The sequence below is a fragment of the Erinaceus europaeus genome, chromosome 15 (genome assembly GCF_950295315.1).
Source record: "Erinaceus europaeus chromosome 15, mEriEur2.1, whole genome shotgun sequence".
NCBI lineage: Eukaryota > Metazoa > Chordata > Mammalia > Eulipotyphla > Erinaceidae > Erinaceus > Erinaceus europaeus.
In genome coordinates this window covers 68,090,762-68,118,614 of record NC_080176.1, presented here as the reverse complement: position 1 = coordinate 68,118,614, position 27,853 = coordinate 68,090,762, and the positions used below count along the sequence as shown (strand labels likewise).

Below are 27,853 nucleotides of genomic sequence, written 5' to 3'. Positions count from 1 at the left end.
CTTTACCATGCAGAAGAACATGGCGTCAAGCCTTTGGCAACTACATGAGAACACCTATATAGCTGGGACTTCTTAAGTAGTGGAACAGTGTTGCAGTGCCTCTCCTCCTCTCTCTGTCTCCTTCTTTTCTTCTTTGTTTCTCACCCTCCATCTATTCAAAAATATATAAATAAAAAGAAGCTGCCAGGAGGTATGGGATTGTGCAGGCACAGAGCCATAGATATGATACTAGGGAATAAAAAAAGAAAAGAAATAGAGAAATAAAGACAGTTGTACTGCAGGACTAGGAGATACCTCTGTTTTAAAGCATAGGATTTTCATGGCTGAGGACCCAGATTCGTCCCCAGCACCTAGATATGGTAGATATGTCTGGGCTGAATAGCGTCCTTATCTCTCTCTTCATTCTCTCTCTTCCACTCTTTCTCAAAAAAAAATTTTTTTTAAGAGCTGTACTTCAAATAAAGAGAAAATGACTGGTCAGTTGTGAGTATTTCACTCTCACTAGCACTGAACACCTGCAGGACTACTTGCAATAGAGGAACCTTTTAAGACTCTATAGTTCAGTCCCATTCCTTAACACCTAGGCTCTACAAATTATACATGATGACAAAGCTATTACCCAAAAATACCCTGTGGGAAAATTGTCCCTGCACCTGTCATGGTGATTATAGTCTCTGAGAGAAGCTACAGTAAAGGCCTTCGGAACACCAAGCTAATAAGGACAATTCTGCTCCACCTATCTGCATCCCTTAGCCAGGTGTTTTCTTCATAAGCATCTTTTGTCAGTGACCTTCAAGCCAATACCTTTTTCTCAGGCACTTCTGTTCAGACCTCACCCTTCTGGAGGAAAGGTAGGAGAACCATAAAGAAATTTTTTTTCCACTCTGACTCAATGAGCCAATACTAAATATTTTCCCATTCCCCTTCTATCCCCCTCTGCAGTCTGAGGATCTGTGAAACTCAGGGAAACTCTTATTTGTGACTCTTATGTTAGTGACACAACTTCAACGCCTTCTTGCTGGCTGTTTGGCTCTCTACTGCTGTCATCTCATGGGAGAATACAGAAAAGGGTAGAGCCAATGTCTTTTGTAAACAAAATATCTATTTACTTAAAAGAGAGAATCATGTCATCGCTATTGTGTATGCAGTGCCAGGGATCAAACTCAGAACCACGCACTCACAAGTCCTCTACACTCCCTGTGAGTCACATCCCTGACTACAGAGGAATACTGAGAGGAATACTTGTTTTGCCTCTTGATCATATGGTTGCAGTTCAGAGATGAAATACTTGAGTGCTACTTTTAAGTTAGCATCTTTTTAAATTTTTTTTAATTGACTACCTTGATACAGATAAGTCAGCCCTTAACGGTTCAACTAGGCCTTGGCACTGATCCACTTAACATAGTAGGAGACCTTTAATGCAACATGCGCTTTCACATCCTTGAGCATCTCTGCTCTCTCAGGAGGCTCCAACTCATGCTACAGGATTAGCTCCAGCCTGGATCATTTAATTTGCAGAGTCCAAGGTCCTTTCAGAAGCTCAAAGATCTCTGCTTCAGAAAGGTAAGTGACACTTCTAAGGCTCTTGACTCCACAGCATTTAATATATATTTTTATTAATTAATTTTAATGAAAAAATAGCATAGATAGACCAGAGCAATGATCAGTTTTGTTTCATGGTGGTGCTGGGGACTGATCCTAGGATGTCAGAGCCTCAGGCATGAGAGTCTTTCCATAACCTTTATTCTGCCTCTCTAGCCCCCAACTTTCAATAGTTCTTCTAAATCAAGAGCACAGAGTAATGCTCTAAAGACACTTCTTCTCAGTGTTTAAGCAATGTGAATTTATTAGAAAAAGATTCTATAAAAGGTAGCCTATCTGCAATTACAATAAATAGGTTAAAACTGAGTTGACTAAAGGAAAGCTTTTTAAAAATGATTTTGACAAACCAGTGTTTTGTGTTGATATTGCAAGAAATGAAATATATGTAATAAAAATAAATAATAGCTTATGTTAGGTGTTCTGAAGTCAGAGACATTATTTCAATGCAATGCACAATCTAATGAGAGTGAAGACTTAGGCCACAGGACAGAAGGAAAAAAAAAAAAGGACAAATTTTGAACCTATTTAATACCAAAGAATTTATATGTTTAAGTGCACTAGTGTATTTTCAGCAAATTTCCTGCTTGAATATCATTGAACAGTTCTATTTCTGATCTATTCAGGAATAGAATGAGACCTGGTAAATTTATTTATCTATGTTTTTTCACATAAAAATTGACCACAATTACAGCAACAGGAAGTGATTGTTGATGGAACAATAGTTACCAAATTCTTGGCATTACTCAGGGTGGGTTTAGGTTATATCAGGAATGGAAAATACTTGGTATAATAAGATGGGGCCAGGCGGTGGTGCACCGGGTTAAGCAAAGATAGTACACAGCCCAAGGACCCATAGAATGGATCCCAGTTTAAGCCCCCAGCTCCCCACCTGCAGGGGGGTTGCTTCACAAGTGGTGAAGCAGGTCTGCAGGTGTCTATCTTTCTCTCCTTTTCTCTATCTCCCCCTCCTCTCTCAATTTCTCTTTGTCCTAACCAATAAAGTGGAAAAAAATGGACAGCAGGAGAAGTAGACTCATAATGCCAGCACCGAGTCCCAGTGATAACAATGGATACAAAAAAAAAAAAAAAACAGTATGAGGAATAACCAAAAATGGGAACTGCTGTGAAGTTTTTCCTAATCTTTTAATTTGTTAAAATAATTTATTTTAAATATTAAAATATATGTAATATCCAATTTCCCTTTTTGAAAAATCATCAGGAAAATTTTCTGTTATACAGCTATTAAAATCCTAATCCTGTTATTGGGGCTGAGCAGTAGCTCGCTTGGTAGAGTGCACATATTACCATGTGCTAAGATCTGGGTTCAAGCCCCTGGTCCTGATCTATGGGTGGGGGTGGGGGAGAAACTTCACCAGCTATGGAGTAGTGTTACAAGTGTCTCCCCTTCTCTCTGCTTTCTCCCCCCTCATCTCTCTACCTCTCTCTTCTCTCACACCCTACAGAAAAATAGCCACCAGAAACAGGGGAGTGGTGCGGGTACTGAAGCCCAGCCATAACCATGGAGGGAAAACAAAACAAAAACAAAAACAAAAACTATTATTGTTCTAGAAAGCAGTAGAAGATGTCTGTCTCTGATGACACAATAGTTTAAAAGTAAGTGTTTTGCTGATTTTAGTACTAAAATTTAGGGTGTCTAAATATTTTTACTTTTTTTTTTTTTTACTATTCTTAAAAAAATAAAACCACTAACATAGGTTTTATTTCTCTTCCCTACTTTTGATCAACGTGTACATTGTGTTACCATTTTGTGTATGTAGCATTCACACGCTAAGATAAAAAGCATAAATTATAGAATTCTATCATCCTTTGAGTATTCAGAATAAAAGAGTCTTTCTGATAGGCCATGTGAAATTCTGTAAATCATATGATCCTTTCCAAACTCTCTTGAAATGAAACCAAGACAAATAGGCCACTTAGAGGTCTTTTCTGAAAAGTCTCTGATACCTGGGGAGTATTATTAATGTTCAAGTCATTTGAATTTCTCTACTCAAGGTAGGGGATCTTTGAGGTTTGGTTTTGATATTTTAAAACATTTTCTCTCTTATTAACCATATCAAAAATATCTACAAAAGGGCCTGAGGATGTAATGACCCACTGTAGGCATTGCTGTAGGTGTATTTCCCCCTCACTGTTAATGCTGCTTTTGAATTCACTCATATATCAGAGCAGTCATCCCTAGTCCATGACCTCTTTCTATATGAGCCACCATTAAAGAACTTAGAACACAGACCATTAATAACTGGGAACAAGGAAAGAAAATGCAGTGATTCATGGTTATTTGGACTTTGAAAAATCACAAAATGATACACTTGGGAGAAACTCTGAAGGGTCTTTCCATCTTCTATTTTCCTTTGAACTTTGCTTTCAACTCTGCAACCATAAAGTGGAAACACTAATAGGTTTTGTTAGATTTTTGTAAAAGATAAGGCATTTCAAATGTACCTCTCATATGACATATTGGCTAACATTCTTTCAGTATATATTAGCTGTATCACTTCTCAAAGTTCACCCATATAATGTGAGGCAAGTTATACTCTCCTCTTAGTACACATCTACAATAGCATTTTCCAAATTCAAGTTCATATTTTGGTTGACTGTCTCATTCTTAACTCTAGGCATTTCTTAGTTCTTTAGCTGTGAGTCTGTCAGTTGTAGTGATAGTTCCCATGCATTATTTTAATGTATAAATTATGTATACTATATACTGAGAGAGAGACAGACAGACAGAAAGAAGGACTAAAGCACTACTCAATTTATACAGCTCTGTTAGGTATTGTCCATGGTGCTACCAGGTGGTGTTGGGAATCAAACCCAAGACTTCACATGTGCCACACCACATGCTCTGCCAACTGAGTCATTTCCCAAATTCTACTTTACAAAATATGTCAAATTAATGAATGTAGGCTGAAGTGAGGAAATTAAGGGACCATTTTCTTTTATATTTGCTCTACTCACTTATGGTTTGTAGTATTATATAAGTATCTCCATAACTGTATCATCAATCTTCTCACACACACAAAAACAAACAAACAAACAAACAAAAGATACTTGGAAAACAGGAACCTATGAAAAAGCAGGAACATATGTTTCTCAGAGTTCTTTCTGTTCAGACAAAAGAAAATAATTTCAGGTGCCACATTTCACTCTGAGAGGTTTAAATTTTCATTAAAGCAAGACAACAGACAGGCTTTCATGGAAATAATGTGAATCTGTGCCCACATCCAGCAGGGATAATGATTCTTTTAATTATAAGTTACTGGGCCAAATTCAAAAAGACATGATGGGCAGGCATTAGGTAACCAAATAATAAATAGTAATTGCATTTCTTCCTTTGCATTTTAAAGGGAAAAACACCTGAGAACTTCTACTTGATATTCTTTACACAGTGTACCCTCTGTGTCATGAAGTCACTTGAAATAATGTCATTTGATGCTGTGCATCTAAAAACTTTAAATAACATCATTAACATTAGAATGAAAAGAATGGAAATTGACTATCTGGAGGGCATCCTTCCTCATACTTATGAGGTTTGTCAAACAAAAATTATGTGACTATCTCTTTGTTACACATGTTTGTCTTGTATAAGTAATGAAATGAACGTATTTATAAGGGAGAAAAGAGGAACAAACCATATGATTATCAAAAGTGTCAGCTTTAAACCAGTCATTATAAAACAAATTATTATTTTTCAAGAGATTTCAGGATTAAAATGCAATCTCAGCTCACTGAAGTTTTGTGAGTGTAGATCTGCTCTTTCTTTCAGTATAGAAGACCGTCAGTTAGACAAGAGAGTCCAGATATTTGATCTGTCAATGAATTGCTGATGGATATAGACATGTCTATTCTACATAGTTTTAAAATAAAGGACTTGGATTCTTTTATCTCTAACGGTCTTTTAAAATGTGTCATTAAAACACTGTTGAAAGGTGATATTCTGTAAGGTCTATCTATGATTTGTTTGATACATTTGACTATACTTTGTGTGACTTTTGTGGGTCATAAAGCAAAACTAAGGAGGAAAAATTGCTAGTCAACACATTTCAGTACTAGCAGAAGGGAAGTCATCATTGTGTTTCTGTATCTTCTTTCAGTCTAGACCCTTAAACAATTGACTATTCCACATAAAAGCATGTATACCACAGAATTTGCTTGTATGTAGTCCTAGTTTTGATAACCAGCAGCACATATGCAAGATCTGAGCAGTACGAAGATACATTTCTCTATAGAAAAATAAATAAATCTCCCATATAAAACCAAACATATATATTTATAACAACCATGAGTTTATAAGAACTGATCCACATGTTTGCTGTCAAACATAATTCAGGAGAGTTTTTTTAAAAACTAAAATCACATACAGCTCAGGAGGAAAACCAGAAAGTCAATCAGAACAAGTTACTTTTTTTTTTTTTATCAACTTCCTTTATGTGATTTTGAGTGAAAGTATGATAAAATTTTGGGCTGAAAAATTAGATGAAATAGAATTTATAATAATTCATGGAGTAGTTTCAAATACTATTTTTTTTCCAAAAAAATACAGAAAACTATTTACTAATATAACTTTAGTTTAAATAAAAGATAGGTTACTGGAGCTCAAAACATGCCTATTGATTGACCATTTGTCTCTGAATTATTCTTGAACATTATATATAGGGAGAAATAAAGTAACAGTGCATTAGAGTAATATTTGGAAAGATGACTCAAAATGAGGAAAGAATTAATGTCTTATTTAGGTTCCATAAGACCTATGTATTTCAGTCACTGTAAAACTTGTCTTCCATAGTACTTTTCAATTTGACTTCAGGAACTGGCATGGGAGTTCATGGTAATAATAATAGATAAGCAGGAGTAGTATTGAATAGCATAACTAAACAAAATGAAGTCATATTGAGGATACTGAGTATAATTGGTCACAAAATCAACTACAAGCTTTCAGTTAAAAAAAGAAAATGATGTAAGGAAAATAAGATGATTAGTGAAAAAAACTGAAGGAATCAAGTTGAAAGTAGTCACATTTAAATAGTTTATGGAGAGTGAAGATAGAGTACTGACCTGAATGGAAAAAAAGATCCATCACTTTGAATGGTTTTTGTGGTTAAGACTTTTAATAAAAAATTTCTCCAAGGGAAAGGAAATAAAGAGTAAGCTATGATCGTTCCCTTGCTTGCTGGATCCCTTGATTTCAAAGATGGTATTGAGGTAATTAAAATTCACTGCAACCAATGAAGATAGAGGGACCATTTTCTGGAATGTTTTGTTAAATTAAACTGGGAGAAACAAATGCAAGAAATGAGGAAATCGTTAGAAGTGGGCAGCTTATCAAATAATAGGGCCAGAGAATTAGTATTTTGCTTATTTCCTGATAGCTAGGTATACAACTAATCTTTGTCTTCTTTCATTAAACAAAGAAAAATGTTTCTAAAAAGACCTTGAAAATTTGTTGCAGTGGATTTAACATAAGACAACAATATGATAAAGTTATAAAGAAGTCTTACACATGAATTATACAAAGGCTGACAAGACCCTAGGGAGGAAGCTGCAGTTTATGAGTATTATTTATAAAATACTTTATGGTTTAGTTGTGATCAGCTTTGTAATAAGTCTACATGATAGTACCACCACATTTTTAATGTGAATGTAAATTGTATAGATATATTAATCCAAAAATTTAAGGTAAGGAAGACTTCATATATATATATATATATATATATATAAAATTATTATTATTATTATTATTATTATTATTATTATTTTTAACCAGTGTACTGCTCAGCTCTGGTTCATGGTAGTAGAAGGGATTGAACCTGGGATTCTGAAGTCTCAGGCAAGAGAGAGTCTTTGCATAACCATTATGCTATCTACCCCAATCTTGCTATCTACCCTTGCCATAAGGAAGCCACCTTAACATGAGGTCTAATATTTACATAATGTTTCACACTCTATACAGTATAAGTAACTACCATATTAGTAACTGATTAAAAAATAAGAGAAATATTTGTAGAAGCTAAAGATACTTAGCTTGGAGAAGAATCAGTGGAGGGACTGAGAGCCTGATAGACATCTTTAAACATGAATTGTACCATAAACAAAGTTACCAGACTCAATATATTAGTTCTTTATACTTCCTGGAAAATACTTATGACAAATGAATGGAAAGTATATGGAGATGGAGCAATATATTTTGAATATGAATTTCTGAAACTTAGATCCATATATGTCAAAAATGTCTGCTTCAAGGGAAAAAAAAGCCTGGTCAGCAGTAAAGTTCAGAGATAATCTAGAAAAATACATTACAAAAGGAGGCAAGTATCAGATGGATGACTAGAAAGTCATGCATTTGAAAGTATTTTAGCACTTATTTCACAAATCAACAAAATTAAAGTTTCATGATAAATTCTTGGTGATTAGGAGTCATTTTGTTGTATTAAGTGATAAATAAGACTAGATTAGTGAAAGTAGAACGAATTAAAATTGTTAATGCTGGAAGATTCATCTAACATCTTGGAGATTAAATTGAATTTGTATAAGACTCATATATTTAATAGTTTGAATCCAGTTAATACTCACTTGAATTCTATTTGTCAGAATCTAAAAGTAAGCCCATAAAATTTTTAAAAAATCAAAATTAAGTCTCAAGTTCACTAAAGGAAACAGCTCACTCAAAACTTATCCCTTTATTTATTATTCTCTGCAAACCCAGGAAAAATTTTACTAGTTATTGGCATTGGATGAAGGTAATATATACTGTGTTGTAAGATACTTACTTTATAGTCTATTTAATAGGCATAGATATTGTTAGTTATAAGTGTAAATTTCTTTTTATAGTGTGCTTATTATGACATGTGCTATTTTATGCATTTTATAGTCACTTATGACTTCTTATCCAAAGATCCAATAGCATATTCAGAATTATATTTTCTAAGAATAGTATCATAACAAAAGTGTTTACTTAATGTGAACCAAATCTGATGTGACAGCATGATAAATATTTCTCCCTTTGGCTAAACAGTATAACTTCTCATCAATGTCAGTTTTTCACAAGACCCATACGTCACAGAATAAGTGTATTTTCTTATGGATAACATCTGACATCTGTATGTGTCATTCTGTCAAGCTTTATCCCAGAGTAAAGTTCTTGACATCCGTGTCATACTCAGTATAGAGGGGAAAAAATCAATTCAAAAATCAAAACTATAATTCTAGGAAATGTTTTCATAAAAAGCATACTCATTTCACTGAACAATATTATAGGCACGTCTATCTAACTATTTAATACCTCAAGGAAAGTAGACATATACAAGAAAAAGTCTATAACTAATCTTTCTAATGCAAAATGTGGTTTTATTTTTTATGCTGGTCCTTTTATCCCCTGCATTTCAAAAAGCATACAGAGGTATTTATCATTCATGCAGACATTAAAAATGGAGTGACCATTTTCTGGAATGTGTGTTTTGAGAAAATATACATATACATATATATTAAAAATATCAAAATATCTTCACTCCACCTTAACAGTCATTATTATTCAAAGTAGACTGAAAATAATAGCAGATAACTCCATGACAGAATAGTTATTTGGGTTGACCCTGGTATTTTCTTTCTAGGATTGTGAGCAAACCTTGTCTTGTGACCAGCTTTATGAAGTACATGTATTTATAGCAAAGGACTTCATCTCCCTCTTGATTTCTTCTTGACTAGTTTATCATCTGTGTTCATAGTAACAATATAACTAGGTTAGCTTGTCTCTTTACATTTGAGTTGCTTTCCTCTCTGAGGTTCTTCACAGTTCATCCAGGGATCTGAGGGTGAGACTAGGAAACTAAAATAGAGCTCCTAGCACTTAACATTTTGTCTGGTGGTATACTGATAACTATTTAAAATTAGCTCTCTGGAATAAGAATTTGTAGCGGTTTTTGACATGTGTTGTATAAAGACTCCCCACAAGGCTAATTTCGAGTTACCAATGTAACATTACTGAAAGTAGGACTTGGGTAAGAGGTACAGAAGAAGTTTATTTAGCACTGTATGACATTTCCATCACACTAACAGAATGCAAGTAAGTCTAAAGCATAGATAATAGTAAGATGATGAAGAAAGTATAGATATAAAGGAATACCATTAAAATATAATTTAATTGCAAAATCTTTATTTTGATTATAATAATTATTGTGATTAACGATGACCTCACAGAATAATTTAAAAACCAGCAATAAGGGTTTGGAAGATAGCTCACCTCGTAGAGTGCACATTTTACCCTGCTTGAAGAAATGGTTTAGGGTCCCAGTACCAAGCAGGAGACCATTTTCACCAGAAGCTGGGTGCTGACATCTCTCTTTCTCTATCTTTCTACCTCTCTGTCACATTTTCTCTCTTTGGCTCTTACATAAATTAATAAGAAAAAAATATAGAACCAGCTAGGAGCAGAGGGATCATGCAGACACAAGTCCTGATGCCCTAAAATAAGAGAAGATAAAATAAAACAAAGTAAAATAAAAATTAGCTATAACTCCTGAGGGGCAGTACCACTTAACTTTAGCATATCACAGTCCTGATCTTAAAGATATTAATGGCAGTATCTTTCTCTTTGCAAGACTTTGTTTATATATCCCATTCAGAAGGTATTTAAATACAAATGTAGATATATGGAAAGGCAGAGACAGAGTGAAGTAGAGGAAAGTGATATATCAAAGCCCCTTCATTATTTCATGTGATATCAATGATTGAACCTGGGGCCTCAAGCATGCAGGGCATACAATCTACCACTGAGTCACCAGAACAAATAATTTGTTTTTAAAAATGGATTTATTTTTATATTTAAAATGTTTCGAAGACATTCATATAATCAGACATGATTTTACAGGGATTTTGTTGAACATTATTAATTAAAATATTTAGTTTGTTCAGAAATGTAAGTTTTCAGAATAGAAATCTACTGAATCAGAAATGTATCTGTCCTTATGGAGAGGAAGGTACTTTGTTGGTATGCATGAGACCCCTTCTGTTTCATTTGGTTTCAATCCCCCCTGCTTAACACTATTCCATTTACATAACCACTTCATTCTATTTACATAACCACTGTTAACAAGTTCCACTCTCCCTCCAGGGCATTTGTGGTTCAGTGATAGGATTCTCGCCTAATCTGCCCCCTCTTTGCACACTCTGATTTTCACCAGTCACTTTTCTCTCCACCCTCTCTATGTCACATCCTGTTTCCACCTTACTTGGCAAGTATATATAAAGACAGCATTGTGAGTTTTACGGTACTGTACCTTGAGTTTAGCTTAGCTCGGCTTAGATTGGGCTGCGTCCTGCATGAATAAAGAGATACTGCCTACAGCTCAACCATGAGTCCCTGGTCGTCTGTTACCCGCCTGTGAAGCCAGCCCGGCGAAAACAACATAACCCGTGGAAAACAACAGTACTTCTGCATTTTTAACTAGTTTTTGCCTTAAGTAGATTCTGTGTTCTCTAAAATTTGAAAACTTGCAATTCTAGCTTTCCCCTTTGTTAACCAAGACAGAGCATGCAGCAGTCACCTGGCAATTGAGGTAAACTTTTGTTTCCATTCCAAATTCTGCCCCATTTGTTGCTGAGATTCAGCTCCACAGTCCTGTTATCTCTTAAACTGAGCATGTCTCTGACTACATCAAAGCTAAGTGTAATGAGAGAATTCCCCAGCCACCTCTAAACAATGGACAAGGGACAGACATCCCTTTATCATAGGTAGAAGTTAATTTCTTGTATAGGAGCAGAATCAATTCAGTCTCAGATACTGTCACTTGTCAGAGTTCCTCATTCACTGCTGCCACTCAGGGAGGTGTTAAGGTTTCCTGACTGACAGGCAACCAGGGAGGTCTCTTATTAAACTGGCAGAGCTGAAGTGTTTAGCTAGTGCCTATCACATGGTATGCACATAATGAATATTTATTATTAAACAAACAAATGAATATATTGATGAAAAAATGAATAAACACATACAAGAATTATTCCCAAATTATAAAAGAAATGAATTATCTTTAAATTTGTCATTGTCTTTTTGCTAGTGAACCTTGAAATTAAGAGAACATTTGGATTTTCTAAATCTGATGTTCCTTAAAGTGCGATTTTATTAATTTCAAGAGAATTATGTAAATTAGTATGTAAACAAAACAAATATTGTTCTCTTTCTTATGGGTACAAAAAGAATCCTCAGCTGGGAAATATTGAAATACAGACATCTCTGGAGAAATGTATACTGATACTACAGCTTTGGACATAGACATATTTTCTTTGAAACATTTAGATTCATCAATGCATAAGATAAAAATCTATAATCTGCCTCATACTTTAGAAATTGGATTTTATTTAAAATTAGTTGAGGTATTCTTCAAACATACGTCTCATTTTTGTAGGCCTCCTCAGCTTTAAATGTGTAAAAATAATATAGACAAGCATCTTGTTAAAAGCCTCTTCATCTCAGCTAAAACACAAAATGGTCTGTGTCAAGTAGATTTCTCTGAAAGGTGAGAAATGTTTAGGTAGGAAGAAGTTATATTACTAAAAAGCACTACACACATAACATTTCTTACTATTTATGGTGGAACAAAGTTATTTATAGAAGAAATAATTTATTCTAATAATTTTCTTTTAGCTACATTAGGATTAAATATATAATATGAGCTTATCTTATTTTTTAAAAATAATAGACTCTAAGAGTTTTTAACTTACTGTAACAAACCCTCCAATGGATTCAAAAAATCTATTTGCATTCAATATGCAAAATACTTTCTATGGAATGGTATAATGACTAGGAGATGATGCCTTTAGAATTTGTTAGTTTCATATAGAAAGCTTTCCAGAGATCCAAATGATGTTTGAACAGATTTAGAAAACTATTGGGGCTTACTATTTTCTAAGTGAAAGTGTGATATAATAAATAAAAGAAGTAGATTTCAATGTCGAGTATTATTAAGAATGTATATTCAGATTGTATAATGCTAGTGGTTTTCTGAAATGAGGTTAAATTAACTTCAGAGGACATGGTAGCTTGACTGCAGAAGCAATTATATCTTGAAATACAGTAGGATTATTACACTATTACCTGGTCACATTTGTTCTCTATTTCTTATCTTTGTCCCAGTATTGTTTATAATTTAAATTCACAATGTTTACTAAAAAAAAAGCATATAAAATTTATTTTTATTTTCTCTTAATCTAATATATATTTTTCTAATTGTCCCAGACAACTAAAACAAAACCTTTTGACTCACTCTACTCCTCTTCTCTGGCGTCCTTCATACACAATAAAACCTAAATATCTTATTTCAAGATAGCAACCAACCAACCAGTACTGGGGAGGAAGTTATGTAGGCTAATTCCTCTTTAAATTAATGACAATCGCAAGTGGTCATATCACACTGTTCAGCAGTGTTGTAATATCAAGGGTATTGTGATATCATTTCTACAGTTTGAAATAACTTTTCATTTCCCCTTTGTCTTTGAAACTTCAATATTCACTAAATGAAGAATTCACACTCCAGTAATAATCATTTTTTTTAAATGTTTGTTTATGAAGGAAATAGAGAGAACCAAAGCATCACTATGTCACATGTGATACCAGGCATCAAATGTAGGACCTTGTGCTTTATAATCCAATTCCCTATCCACTGTACCATCTCCTGGGTTATGATGATCATATACTTTTATTATTATTATTATTTCTGTGTTTTCCACCAAGTTATTGCTGGGGCTCTGTGTCTTCACAATGTCATCATTCCTAATGGTATTTTTTAAAAAAAATTTCCCTTGGAGAGTGAGAGACACAGAGAGGGGAAGAGAGACACACAGAGGGACGACACCAGGAGCATTGCCCTACCACTCCCGAAGCTTTCCCCCTGCATTTGGGGACAAGGGGTGTGAAACTGAGTGCACACACATGATAATGTGAGCTACCACCAAACCTGCTTATGACTATTTCTTTTATGTCTCATCTTTTCAGTTCCACTTTGCCTGGCATACCTGCATACCTACCCTCTCTATTTTTACTCTTCCTTTCTCTTATATGCTGAATCTTCCTTCTTTTCTGCTCAGAGCATAGTAATTTTATTTTTCTGCTCTTTTGTAAGCTAAAAATTCTCCCTTTATACCTATTGCACTACTTATTCATGTTAAAGACAACACATGAAATAAACAAAAACAGTAAAATGCCCTTGAAACCAACCACTGCTAGAGGTTACTATCCAGCTTTTTGCTCCACTTGAGAGCAAAACTCAAAAGCATCATGAAGAGTCAGTCTTCTTGGCTTTACCAAGCTACCCCTCTTTGTTTCTTCTCCCATCACTTTTCTCTCTCTTCTGTCCAATTACTAAATGTGGAGTGTCCCAAGATGTAGCAATTTGTTCTAATTATATTCCTTCCCTAAGTGTCATGTATGTCACAGTAATTCCTGATCTGCCAGGAGACCTCTGTTCTCATACCAAATTGTCAACATAATTGACAGCTCTGATTGTATGCTTACTAGTCACTTCAAATTCAAATAATCAAAAACCGAAGGAAAAAAAAAGTTACTGATTGCTCCCTCTAGTTCTGTTTTTTTCCACTTAGCTGTGAAACAGCTCCACAATCCACTCACATTTTATCCTCTTGAATCTAGTTTCTACCCTTGGCTCTACTTCCCCCCCCCCCCGCTTTGTAAATAATCCATCAATCTACTAGCCAATCTTAGTAGCTTCAGATCAGCACATATCATGATTTGTTCCACTTTACCATCTGCTCTAATGACTTCCAGGTTCCAGCTCACACCATTGAAAACAGATCACTGAATCATTTCCTAACAGGCCTTGCTGCTTCCATGCTGGCCCACCCCCACTAATTTACCTCACAGCAGCCAATGTGATCTTTTAAAAAAAGGTACAATGAGATCACTTTCCTTTTAAAACTCCTTTTGTCATCCAAAAGACTACTGATTTTTGCCTATGAAACCTTACATGATCTAACTGACCCCCAGCAATATCTGTTCCATTCATATTGCTGACTGCAAATTCACAATCAATGACAGTTCCTACCTAGCTCCAGGATTTTGTCCTACTAGTTTTTCCTTGAAGATGTTTAACTCTGAGTGTACACAGAACTGGCCCTTGTTCATTTTTTTATTTCAGCGCAGGTGTCATCTCCTTCAAAGACTTCCCTGACAAGTCGCTTCACAGGCGGTGAAGCAGGTCTGCAGGTGTCCATCTTTCCCTCCTCCTCTCTTCATGTCTCTCTGTCCTATCCAACAACAACGACCTCAATAACAACAATAACTACAACAATAAAACAACATGGGCAACAGAAGGGAGTAAATAAATATTTTTAAAAAGTGTTCCCTGACAATCTGATTTAAATCATGTCATTCTGTAATGCACTACCAACCTTATTTTTTCTGTTCTCTTGTATTACTTGCTCCTTTTAAAATTATTATTCACTTATCAATCTATCTCCCATAAATTCAAGTGAGCTCCATGCAAGAGGAACATTTGACCACCTTCATTGCAGTTTTACCAGCAAGTAGCACATATTAAAATTACTATTCCAGGGGTCTTACAAATGCCTTTATATATTAAGGATGCCAGGACCCCAGGCTTGGCAGAACTGGTCAACTGGGGCTGTCAAATGGCGCCTTCTGCTTCCTCTAGGGGCTTTCTAATTGTCATACTAATAAAATACTTCCTAATAGGAAAAAAAAGTTAGCATCCCAGCAAGTAGTTTAAAAAATAATGCTTATCTCATAGGTAAGTATTAAACAGCAAATAAGTACTATAAAGTTGTAAGGAATAAGTGAAATATGGCCATCATAGCTTAGCACATTGACAAACACAAAATTCTTGCTGAAAAAGTTATTTACCATTGTTATTATTGCAGTTATGACTAGGTACTCCTAGACATGTGTGGAGAATATTAACTATAATAATTCATGTGAATTATTCAGTATTTTCGATGAAGTATCTGTTTTAACACTGCCTTCTAGCACAAATTATTTGCATTTTTTCTGCCCCCAGGGTTATCATTGGGGTTTGTAACTTGCACTGCTCCACTGTACCTGGTGCTCATTTTTTATAGATGAGAGAAGGATAGAGGTAGAGACAGAGAGCAGGGAAGACACCTGCAGCACTGCTCTACCATTCATAAAGTTTTCCCCCTGAAGGTGGGCATGGGTTATCTTAATCTTAGATTTTCATGCATGGTAACATGTCTGCTCTACTGGGTGAGGCACCATTCATCTCCTAAAAATAATATATATCAAGCTAAACCAGGAAGCTCTATTTTTTATTCTATGTGAAAGTTTCAAGATTTCTAAATCAAATGACAACTGATTTTATTTACAAGTAGTCCTGAACCTATTCATATCTTTTAACTAATCAATGACTTCAACAATAAAGTTCCATGAACTAAATTAAAATCAGAGACCTTTTTGGTAGACTTAGACCCATTTAATTTAAGCCCATTATTAACCCTACCACTTTTCAAAAACTCTATGACTTAGGGAAATCTCATTAAGCTTCATGGAAAGGCTAAAGTGAGCTTTGCCTTCAGAATCAATCATAAATAGAGCCTTTTGAAATGTGTGTGATGAAGAGTAAATTACAAGGTGATTTGAAAGCAGGGACTAGAACACAAAGGAAATAGTAATTGTCAGATATTTTAGCTTCTTTGCTAAAATTATTTTGCAAGTATATCAAATGACAATGACTACAATAAATTTGGAGCAAAATAAAATAATCTGAAAACACATAATAACAAAATATGAGGTATTTGACCCTTTGCAGCATGAAAGGTAAGAAAATGTTCTTTTAAAGTTATGTTTACATTATTAACTACCAGATGGATTTGCTAATATAAGGAATACAGATGACTACAGAAAATGAGCAAAAATGGAAATAAAAGTGTCTCTTGGACTTTATGAGAACAATCCTTCACTTGTTGTCATAGGGAGATAGTTCTCAGATTCTATTTTACCTTTTAATTCAGGTATGTATGTATTTTGGGAGTGTAGGTTGCTCAAAATATGGGGTACATTGTTCTTGTTTAGAATAATATGATATTAGGTAGGTAACTTTGAAAAAAATTTAAAGACAATGAAAATACTGTATAGTAAGAAATAATTTTGAAGGTATCAGAGTTAAACAGGTATTTCTCTGAACCTTTTGTATTTCTAATAATAGACTTACACTATCCACCTTTTTTTTTTTCATTTTTAATTTGTTCTTATATTTTAATGAAGGAGAGAAAGATAAAGAGAGAGATAAGAACACTGCTCAGCTCTGGCTATAGTCATGGTGGGAACTACTAAACCTAGGACTGAAGAGCCCCAAGCATTCAAGTCTTTTGCATAACCATTATGCTGTCTCCCAGTCCCTTTTTTTTTTCTTTTAAAAAAACAGAGCAACTTCACTGGTTGGGAAAGTACCATAGACAAGTATTCTCTCAAATAGACCTTAGTGAGAACAGTACTAAGAAAGTTAAAATAAAATGTAATAAAAAAAGCTTTGGTATGCAGCTATTAAGAACAATGAACCCACCTTCTCTGACCCATCTTGGATGGAGCTAGAAGGTATTATGTTAAGTGAGCTAAGTCAGAAAGATAAAGATGAGTATGGGATGATCCCACTCATCAACAGAAGCTGACTAAGAAGATCTGAAAGGGAAACTAAAAGCAGGACCTGACCAAATTGTAAGTAGGGCACCAAAGTAATAACCTTGAGATGAGGGGTAGACATGCAGCTTCCTGGGCCAGTGGGGGGTGGGAGTGGGTGGGAGGGATGGGTCACAGTCTTTTGGTGGTGGGAATGGTGTTTATGTACACTCCTAGTAAAATTTAGTCATATAAATCACTAGTTAATTAATAAGAGAGGGGGGAAAATTAATTGTATGTCTCAAAGTTTTTCAAAACACAAACTGAATCTTTTCTCAATATATGCAGTGTAATTGATATGCAGACTCTCTCAAAAGCCTAGACCAAGTAGATCAGAAGCAACCAATAGCACAGCTATATACAAGATACTGGGTACTGTACAGCAAACCCTAACAAAAAGACTTTTCAAAGTTAACCCAATTAACAAATAATGTGATGATAACATTAACTATCGATAGTCTTTTTGAACCCTAAGACAGCAGGAACCTCACATCTCCACTATAGAGCCTCTACTTCCCTCATTCCTGGAACCATTGGATAGGGCCCACTTTCCCATATGCCTCTCCCAATCCATGTCAAATAATATTGCATCTGCCAATCACAACCTAACCAACACAACGATTGCCACCTCAACATGCTTCACTTCAGACTGTGTCCAGAGACTATACATGTGGAATGACAACCCTTCAGATTCATTACTCAGGTGAGACCTTTCCTTTCATAGTATACTCTAATTCCATCTCAGGTGGTTCACTTTCTAACAAAGTCCCAAAACCTAGATATACACCAGTTTCTGTGAGAGAGAGCATATGTTCACATGTATCCATAAACTACTGCAAAATATATACCTGAAAGCAGAAATACACTAGAGTTTGCAGTGAGTATCCCCCTAACACTTCCTCTCCACTATTCCAAGCTTTGGGTCCATGATTGCTCAACAACTTGTTTGGCTTCGTATGTTAACTCTCTTTTCAGTCACCAGGTTCCAGATGTCATCAGGATGCCGGCCAGGCTTCCCTGGATTGAAGACCCCACCAATGTGTCCTGGAGCTCTGCTTCCCCAGAGACCCACCCTACTAGGGAAAGAGAGAGGCAGACTGGGAGTATGGACCGACCAGTCAACGCCCATGTTCAGCGGGGAAGCAATTACAGAAGCCAGACCTTCTACCTTCTGCAACCCTCAACGACCCTGGGTCCATGCTCCCAGAGGGATAGAGAATGGGAAAGCTATCAGGGGAGGGGGTGGGATATGGAGAATGGGTGGTGGAAATTGTGTGGAATTGTACCCCTCCTACCCTATGGTTTCGTTAATTAATACTTTCTTAAATATAAAAAAAATGCCTTGGATCTCTAGAATTTTATCTAATTCTTTTTTTATTATGGTTTATTTATTTATTTTACCAGAGCACTGCTCAGTTCTGGGTTATGGTGGTGCAGGGGATTGAACCTGGGACTTCAGAACCTCAGGCATGAGAGTCTTTTTGCATAACCATTATGCTATCTATCTTTGCCCCAAATTTTATCTAATTCTTTATATTTATAGAATATAAAGAACATGCTACAATTATATCATTTAAACACTGACTATCCATCTACTTTACACTACCGTGACACCTCTCATTTATAGTTCATCTTTATCCATATATTGTACATTCACTGAGGGAAAAAAAAAAAGGTAAGGAGCCTTGATTTATTGGAACTCTTTAAAATATTAAAGGATGCATTAAATTACTGAGTAGGAACTCTGCTTTAAGTTGTGATGAGATTATGCTCTTGATGTTAGTGACAAGGTTTTTTTTACCAGGCTACTCTAAAACAATAGCATGCATTCAGTTTTCATTCTTCATTATTAATTATAGCATTTGACTTTATGAGATTCTGAAAAAGCGATAAAACAAATGTTGTCCTTTGGAATATTAGGAGATCCTTTCAATAATGGCAAGTGAATTTTTTTTTCCTAACCAATTAAACCATCTGCCTAGCCGTTATAATTTATTAAATTCTTCATTTTCCAAGGAATATATAATTTTAGATGTGTTTAATTTCTCTGTTAAGATAAATCAAAAGACAATAAGAATTTCTTGCATGAACTGATTTTCTCACTGTTGTAAAGTCAATGAAGTTACAGAACATAGAATGATCACTGTCAAAGCTTTGATAAATAGAGGATATGGGAATAATTATTTCAAAACTACAGAGTTTCAATTTAAGAAGATAAAAAGCATCTGGTGAATGGTGGGGGGGTTAAGTAATTATATTAATGAAATACATGTGAATTTTATCACAAATTATCTCTTAATTAAACACATACACACATCTATGCTCAAGAAATAGTTATATGATCAATCAATGAAGAAAAGAAACAAGAAAACTAATGATCCCATCCAAAAATGGGGAGAGAATATGAACAGAATATTCATCAATGAAGAGTGCCAAATGGCCAAGAAACATATGAAAAAAAAATGCCTCAAGTCATTGATTGCCAGAGAAATGTAAATAAAGGCAACAAAGAAATATTGCTTCACTCCTGTGAGAATGTCAGACATCAGAAATGAATGCAGTAACAAATGTTGGAGAGGTTGTATGGACAAAGGAAGGCTCTGCAGTGCTGGTAAGAATGTAATTGGTCCAACCCCTTTGGAGAGCTATAGGGGAATTGTGGGGATGTGATGGAGCCTGGCAGGACTTAACCTGAGAGGTGAGTTGTCCTGTTAGTCTCTCTATCTCTACAGAGGGGTTGAGCAAAAGGGGGACACAGGAACCTCAAAAGGTCACCCATCATATAAAACTTCCCTGCCTCACAAAACATTGCATTTTCCCACCTCCAGGAGCTGGCATTCCTTAAAACATTTAGCCTGTTCCACCCTGCATTCCTTCTATTATCTACAGATCAATCTTCTGCTTTGTCTTACAAATGACTAACAGTCTCCTTCCTAATTCCCTGCAGGGTACTGTTAATCCTATCAGTTGAAACCCTAGCAACAGTTGCTGGGGAGGTCCATACCATTCCCTGGCCCTTTTGCCTTTCTCTGCCCCTTTCCTAACCATGTATGGTATTGTCAAGCCACTTCCGTGTCTGTCTTGTCTCTTCCATGCTCCGACCTAGAGGAGCGCACACAGGCAGAACGGGAGGTGTATGCCAGCCACTGTAGTTTGTGCTACATGGCTTCACCAGGTGTATTACTGCCCAACTAAGGTGCACTCAAATGAATAAAGATTTGAATTGCCTTGCCACCACGAGCTCCGTTCTTGGGTCATCTCTCTCTCTCTCTCTCTCTCTCTCTCTCTCTCTCTCTCTCTCTCACATTGCTAGCCCTGTTGAACTCTCAGAAGGCTAGAAATGAACCTACACCATGACCCTGCAATTCCTCTCCTGGGGATATATCCTAAGGAACAAACACACCCACTCAAAAAGATCTATGTATACCTATATTCATAGCAGCACAATTTGTAATAGCATAGACAGAAGTTGAAAAACAAGATCAGAAGGGGAAACACTAAGCAGAACTAGGACTGGAGTTGATGTGTTGTACCAAAGTAAAGGATTCTGGGTTGGGTGGGTAGGTTTTGGGCCCTGGAACATGAATGCAGAGGAGGACCTAGCTGGGATTGAACTGTTATGTGGAAAACCGGGAAAAGTTATGCATGTACAAACTATTGTATTTTACTGTCAACTGTAAACCATTAATCTACCAATAAAGAAAATACATATATATCTTATTGACTTAAGGACTCAAGTAAAATGAATAACATTAGAGATATGATTTTGTCAGTCTGAAAGAATATAGTATTTATTCAAATATGTTGTCTGTTTATGTATTTATTAATTTATCTATTTATTATTAGATAGGTACAGAGGAAAGAGAGAGAGGGAAAGGTTCCTTCAATGTAGTGACTGCTAGACTTGAACCTAGGTGACTCACATGGCAAAGCAGAAAACTATCCAAGTGAGCTAGCTGTCAACTCAATGTTTATTTTTCAAAATGCATATTACATGTGTAAAATAAAGAGTGTCACTCAGGATAGAAAAGATGAGAGAGAGAGAGAGAGAGAGAGAGAGAGGTGTCAGATCACCACCTCTGTTTTGTATGTATCATCAGGAATCGAATCACCAACTTTAGACATCCAAGTCTGAAAACATGTAATACTGTTGCAAGTCTGATGCTATACCAATTGAGCTATTTCTCTGGCTGCTAAAGCTATGTTATGACAAATTTTGTTTCTTAAAGTGCTACTAGATGAGGTAAACAGTAGACACTGTTTTGTTTCAAGAAAAAGAATGTCAAAATACTATTTTTTCTTTCTCGTCACAAACACATTGAGAATGCATAAACAGGTTTTGATAATTAAGCTTGATTCTGATTGTTCACAGTACAAGAAGGAAAATGTGCAACTTCTTAAAAGCTAGGAAGTAAACTAAAGGTTAGGAGAAGAGAGTAAAAAGCATTACAACATCAGGAATTTCTGTATTCATTTTGAAAAGCTCATAAACAAGTACAATTTTCTAGCAGCGCACCAAAGATAAGAGTGTAGAAGCAGATGCATTTATATTTGGTTTCTGTAAGCACTGCGTCTTCCAGAAGAATATTGGCCATGGTATTTGTATACACGTACATAAATCATTTGAGAAAGTCAATTCTGCGATTCAGGAATTCCCTCTTCAGTACAGTAATAAATCTATATTCAAATAGAGTCAGTACCCAGGGTCATTCAATAATGTCTTGTTCACATTTCAGAAGAAAACGTTCGTCCGTTGTTGAAGCAGACTTTCGGTAAATATGTGCTACACACTCATACAAAAAAAATAATATCAGTAGAAACTGATGTTCTACACTAGAGGAAAAATGTAATGGCAGGTGAAAACTCTAATAAAAATGAGTCCTTAGAACAAGAAAAATTATAGTAAGTTTTTTCAGATTTCACTCTTTACAGCCTATACTAATTAAAAAAAAATCCATTTGACCTATTTGACTTTTACTATTAATTTGAATGGTATGTCTTAAAACATTTAACATTATTGCAAGCAATCTTTTTGTAGAGTGATGTTTATTCCTGGTTATTTCATTTAGTTTATTTTTCTTCCCAAGTTCACTTATTTCTGCCATTCTAATTTTAAAAATGTTTCACTAGCTCTTACACAATACAGCACCTAAATTTGTAAAAGGATAACATTTCCGGAGACATTTCACCAGCTCCCAAATAATAAACTCACTTGACAGACGCAAATCTGATTAAAGTCACAAAAATATGGCTCCTCCAGAGTATTTTTGCAGAATATGGCAAAGAACTGTACATTCAGTAAAATAATAGCTACTGACACTGTTATTTTCTTTGTATATGATACATTTCAATTTCTTCATGAAAAATCAGTAAAGGCATTAACATTCACATTAATATGAACAGAGAAACTAAGTTTTCATGGGACTGGAAACTTTTCTAAAATCACACACAATTATTAAAAAGGAACAGTTAGGATTAAAAAATGAAGTATTACTTTCTTTAAAACTCATCTAATTTGCTTGCAGGGTCCCAGAGCTTGAAGTTCTATTAGACCCAGCCTTTCACTGATGCCTAAACCTAGTTAAATGATTTCCCTTAGAGTCCATAATCAGGTGGGTAAACCAGGACAATCCTTGCTTACTCTACTGTACTTTAGAGCTTTGATTTATTTTCGACCCTGGACATACTTGAAATAAGTTGTCACTAAAGAACTAATTTTAGGGCTGGTAAAATAGCTTGCTTGGATGGCACACTAATTTGCCAACTGTGCAACTGGGGTTTGAACCTAGCCACCACCACACTAAAGAAAGTTTCATTACTGTGACTGCCTTCAGTCTTTCTCTACCTCTCAGTCATCTATGACTCTACCTAAAGAATTAAGTTCGAGCATTTTTGCTTCTTTTTAATTTTTTAATTTTTATTTCTTTTCCTCTTGTTGCCCTTGTTTTTTAGAGTTGTTGTCGTTACTACTGTTGTTGTTGATGTCATCGTTGTTAGATAGGACAGAGAGGAATGGAGAGAGGAGGGGAAGACAGAGGGAGAGAGAAAGATAGACACCTGCAGACCTGCATCACGGACTGTGAAGCAACCCCCCTGCAGGTAGGGAGCCGGGGGCTTCGCGCCACCTGTGCTTAATCCACTGTGCTACCGCCCAACCCGCTGCATTTTTGCTGCTTATCTTTAGTTATACCTTGCCTAAGTTCACCCTCTTTAAAAGTTATAACAACTTTCAAGGCCAGCAAACATTAATCAATGAGTAATATTATGATGAGTAATACCTTCATAGATATACCTTATTTGATTGCAACTTATTTGACCTCTTTGATGCGAAGGGTAATGATAAGCTACTTCACTTTAGTTAATCTTTCCAGAAAAAAGGTTTCCTTATCCTACTTGTTTCAATCATTTTACATACTCCTATATTTTAACTGTTCTGTCTAGCTCATTTTGACATTTAATACAGATAGTGGTGAAAATAAGGTGAAATATAAATTTTTGTTCCCTTATGGAGTAACCGTTAATAATTATGATATTCAAAAACATAAAGCTTCCTGTAAGTAAATGGATACTTCTGTAATGTACTCAAGTGTGATGGAAGAAAATGACAGATCAGTGCCGCTCAATGGGTCATTCTGGAACATTTTTCCAAGTGAAAGCTACCGTTCACCCAATACCGTGAGCATTAAATGGGTACAGCTAATAAAATAATGAGCATTTTTGTGACTTACCCTTGAATTAACTACTTCCAGGGAAACATTCTGAGGTGGAGCACTTGGCACTTAAAAAGAATGAAAAAAAGAGCTAGTTAATGCCCAAAGTCATGAAAGAGAAATCTCAGTCCTTTTTGTTAAGAGAAATTATGTCTTTTCTCATAATGCTGATTAGGTACGTTATTTTAACTGGCACTGAAGTTTTCCTGAAGAAATAAAAACCAAGTGTACCATCTTTCCATCTAAGAACCCCCATACCAGCCAGTTACCTGCCATGATATCAAATACTAACATATAACTTTCTTTCAATACCCTTCACAGAGCCAATAAAAACACACAAGAGATTTTTCTTTTTTTTTAATTTTTTTTTATAATTATTTTCCCTTTTGTTGCCTCTGTTGTTTTTTATTGTTGCTGTTGTTATTATTGTTGTTATTAGATAGGACAGAAATGGAGAGAGGAGGGGAAGACAGAGAGGGGGAGAGAAAGATAGACACCTGAAAACCTACCTCACTGCCTGTGAAGTGACTCGCCTGTACTTGGGGAGCCGGGGGCTCGAACTGGAATCCTTACACCTATCCTTGCACTCTGCACCATGTTTGCTTAGCCTGCTGCACTACTGCCCGACTCCCCACAAGAGATTTTTCTATATATTTTTCTATAGTATTTTTAAAAGTTTAAGATATTGTGTATCTCAGGTAGAACTTGAAATGCACATATAGTATGCTGGCTTTCACCACTGCTTATAATGAAATATGTCATCCTAAAAATAATTCATGTTGCTTCGTACCTTAAATACAGCCTCTATTATCTTTTAAAAAGGCAAAAGAAACACAACATCACGGCTTTTAGCTGTATGCAATTAAATCTGTGTGTTGTAGATTCAAACAGATTACAAAATAGCATTTGGTGAACCAATTCTATAAATAAAGAAACCTTATTTAAAATCAATTTCCTGGATATTTTATTTCCCTTGCCTATATTTAATAGCCCCACACTTTCAGGAAATAAGGAAGGCCATATACAGCTTTCTCTATACTACTGGCAACAATTATTTGCTCTATCATAAAGTGACTATCACAGCAATTCAAAGATAACTAACTACTCAGTGAATGACTCTTATATAGCAGATACTTTATAAGTCTTGAGAGCTTGTTTGGAGGTTCTAGCAGGGGAGCGCAGCTACTCATATACCCTGGACCGAAGACTGGTCCGTCTCTATTCTGGGAAGGCTGTCCTCTTCAACCGAGCTCACAGCTTCGGGACAGACGCACATGGAGCGGTAAGGGAGGATGGGGACACCTGCCTAGCCAGCCAGATCAGCTGAATCAACCCTGGTGATCAATGGGGTGACAGATGTCGCAGCCAGATCGCCCTCACATCCACTTTATAAGTCTTGAATGGAATGTAAATCACATTAATTCTTCTACCTTTCCAAATCGAAAAAAATAAAATTCCTTCGATAAATGCTTAGTATATATTAATCTATAATATAGTCTGTATTCTTGTTCATGATGAACTGATGAACTTAGTAAAGAAATGCATTCAGCATTTTAAAAGATCAAGGCTGCCTACATCATTCCCCTCCATCATCTTACTTAAATTTGGATAATATCTACATTTGCATTTAACTCAGTCTATTTATGCTCTTTGTAATTATCAAAGAGTAATTATCACAAAGGATTGGTCCTATTAATCTTTGTAGCTTTCAAATAGAATTCAGTTAATATTTACTGACGTAATGATTAAATTAACAAAAGAAACTAACTTAAATATTAGCTTGGAGATCTTCCTGGACATGATCAGAATTGTAATAACTTATTTTAGTTTGATTTTGAACTTCTTGTCAGTGTTTCATGAAAGTTATAGTAAGTATAACTTGTGATAAAATACTCATTGAGACTTTTTTTTAGTTAAGTCAACAAGCATTCATTAACAATAGAATTAATGTTCTGTAGTTCAGATCATACTTTTCACATCAAATATTGAATATAGTCCCCATAGATATCAGGGTTTCTATCAGTGAGTCTCTAAAAGTTTGAGTTTACTAAAAATAAAACAGCAGGCTTTCTTTTTTCCCCCTACATTGGCTTCTTTTACTCATTATAATTACTTGAAATTCATTCATAGTATTGAATGTAGCTGCTTTTTGCTTTGTTTTTATTGTTTCCTAGTATTAGAGTACATGACTGTTCTATTTTACTTTTATTCATTCTATTTATGACTGGTATTTGGATTATTTCTAGCTTGGGGCTATGAGAATAGAAATGCTTGGAAAATTTCCCTGTGTGTTTTCTGGGTTTATAATTGCATTTTGTTATTTCATGATATACATAGCAGTGAAAATACTGGCTCAGAGTGGAAAATGTGGTAGTTACACATATGTTCAGTTTTAATAGAAAAAATTTCAAAGTTGTTCACCAATTGACACTTTCAAAGTTCCAACTGCTTCCTATCTTTACAAACATTTGGTTTGTTCAACCTTTATGACTTCATTCATTGAGTAGGGATGTAGTATTTATGACTTTTTTTCTTCTTGTGAAGGCTGATAATGTTGAGCATCTTTTCACATGTTCCTTAGTATTTGGATAACCTTTCTATGAGTTTTTTTTTTTTTTGAAAAATACTATTTATTTATTTTAATGTGAGAGAGCTATACATAGAAACCAGAACACCACTCAGCTCTGCCTTATGGTGGTGCTAGGAATTGAATCTGAGATATCAGAGGCTCAGGATGAAAGTCTTATACCTAACCACTATGCTACTGCCTCACCTCCTTTTTGTGAGTACTTAGAGTGTATTTTTATTAACACACATTAGTTGACCCCAAATTTTATCTGTATAATGTTCATTTTACATATTATATTTAATTCAAATTATCACCAGTATTTTTTTTAAAAAATATTATCTTTATTTATTGGATACAGACAGCCAGAAATTGAGAAAACAGGGCAGACAGAGTGAAAGAGACAGAGAAATAGCTGCAGCACTGCTTCACTTGTGAAGCTTTCCCTCTGCAGGTGGGGACCGAGAGCTGGAACCCAAGTCCTTGTGCACTGTTACATGTGCACTGAACCAGGTGCATGAACCATCACCTGGCCCCCAAATCGTACCATCATTAAACATTAAGATATATATTTTTTAATATTTATTTATTTATTCCCTTTTATTGCACTTCTTGTTTTATTGTTGTAGTTATTATTGTTGTTGTTATTGATGTCGTCATTGTTGGATAGGACAGAGAGAAATGGAGAGAGGAGGGGCAGGCAGAGAGGGGGAGAGAAAGACAGACACCCGCAGACCTGCTTCACCGCCTGTGAAGTGATGTCCCTGCAGGTGGGGAGTCTGGGGGCTGGGACCGGGATCCTTATGCCAGTTCTTGGTCCTTGCACTTTGTGCCATGTGTGATTAACCTGCTGCATTACCATCCAATTCACCAAGATATCTATTTTTATAGTGTCCAAATAATTAAAGAATTATCCTTAAATGCATCTGGCAACCTACTATCTTCTCAATGGCAAATTATACTAATAAAAAAAGGCCTTCCCTGAAGGAGTATCAAACACTGTAACATCTTATCCTAGTCCTCAAGCAAGGAATAATGTAGAACTTTAAAAAGATGTTTATATCCTCTTTCTTATATAGGAGAAAGATTTGAGATACACTGAAAATAACAATGACATGTGATTGGAAGCATTGAAGAAAGTGATATACTCACATTTAGGGGAAATTTAATAAACAATAAATGTTATTCTGAAAAGTGCAAAAAATTAAAGTAGGTACAACCTAAAAATATTCCATGCTTTAAATTATATGATTCTAACTTCTGATTGTTCAGAGTTTGAATAGTAGTAGTCAGAGGACTTAATGT

At 35.3% G+C, this 27,853-nt stretch overlaps 1 protein-coding gene across 1 annotated transcript in view; it reads right to left on the bottom strand.

Moving 5' to 3' along the window:
* The window catches only part of DCC (DCC netrin 1 receptor), a 1,300,159-nt gene that overhangs the window by 332,525 nt on the left and 939,781 nt on the right, over positions 1-27,853 (bottom strand). Inside the window, exon 13 of the mRNA XM_016186489.2 lies at positions 24,001-24,050. Within this exon, the coding sequence (XP_016041975.1) occupies positions 24,001-24,050 (50 nt within the window). The remainder of the gene's footprint in view (positions 1-24,000; positions 24,051-27,853) is intronic.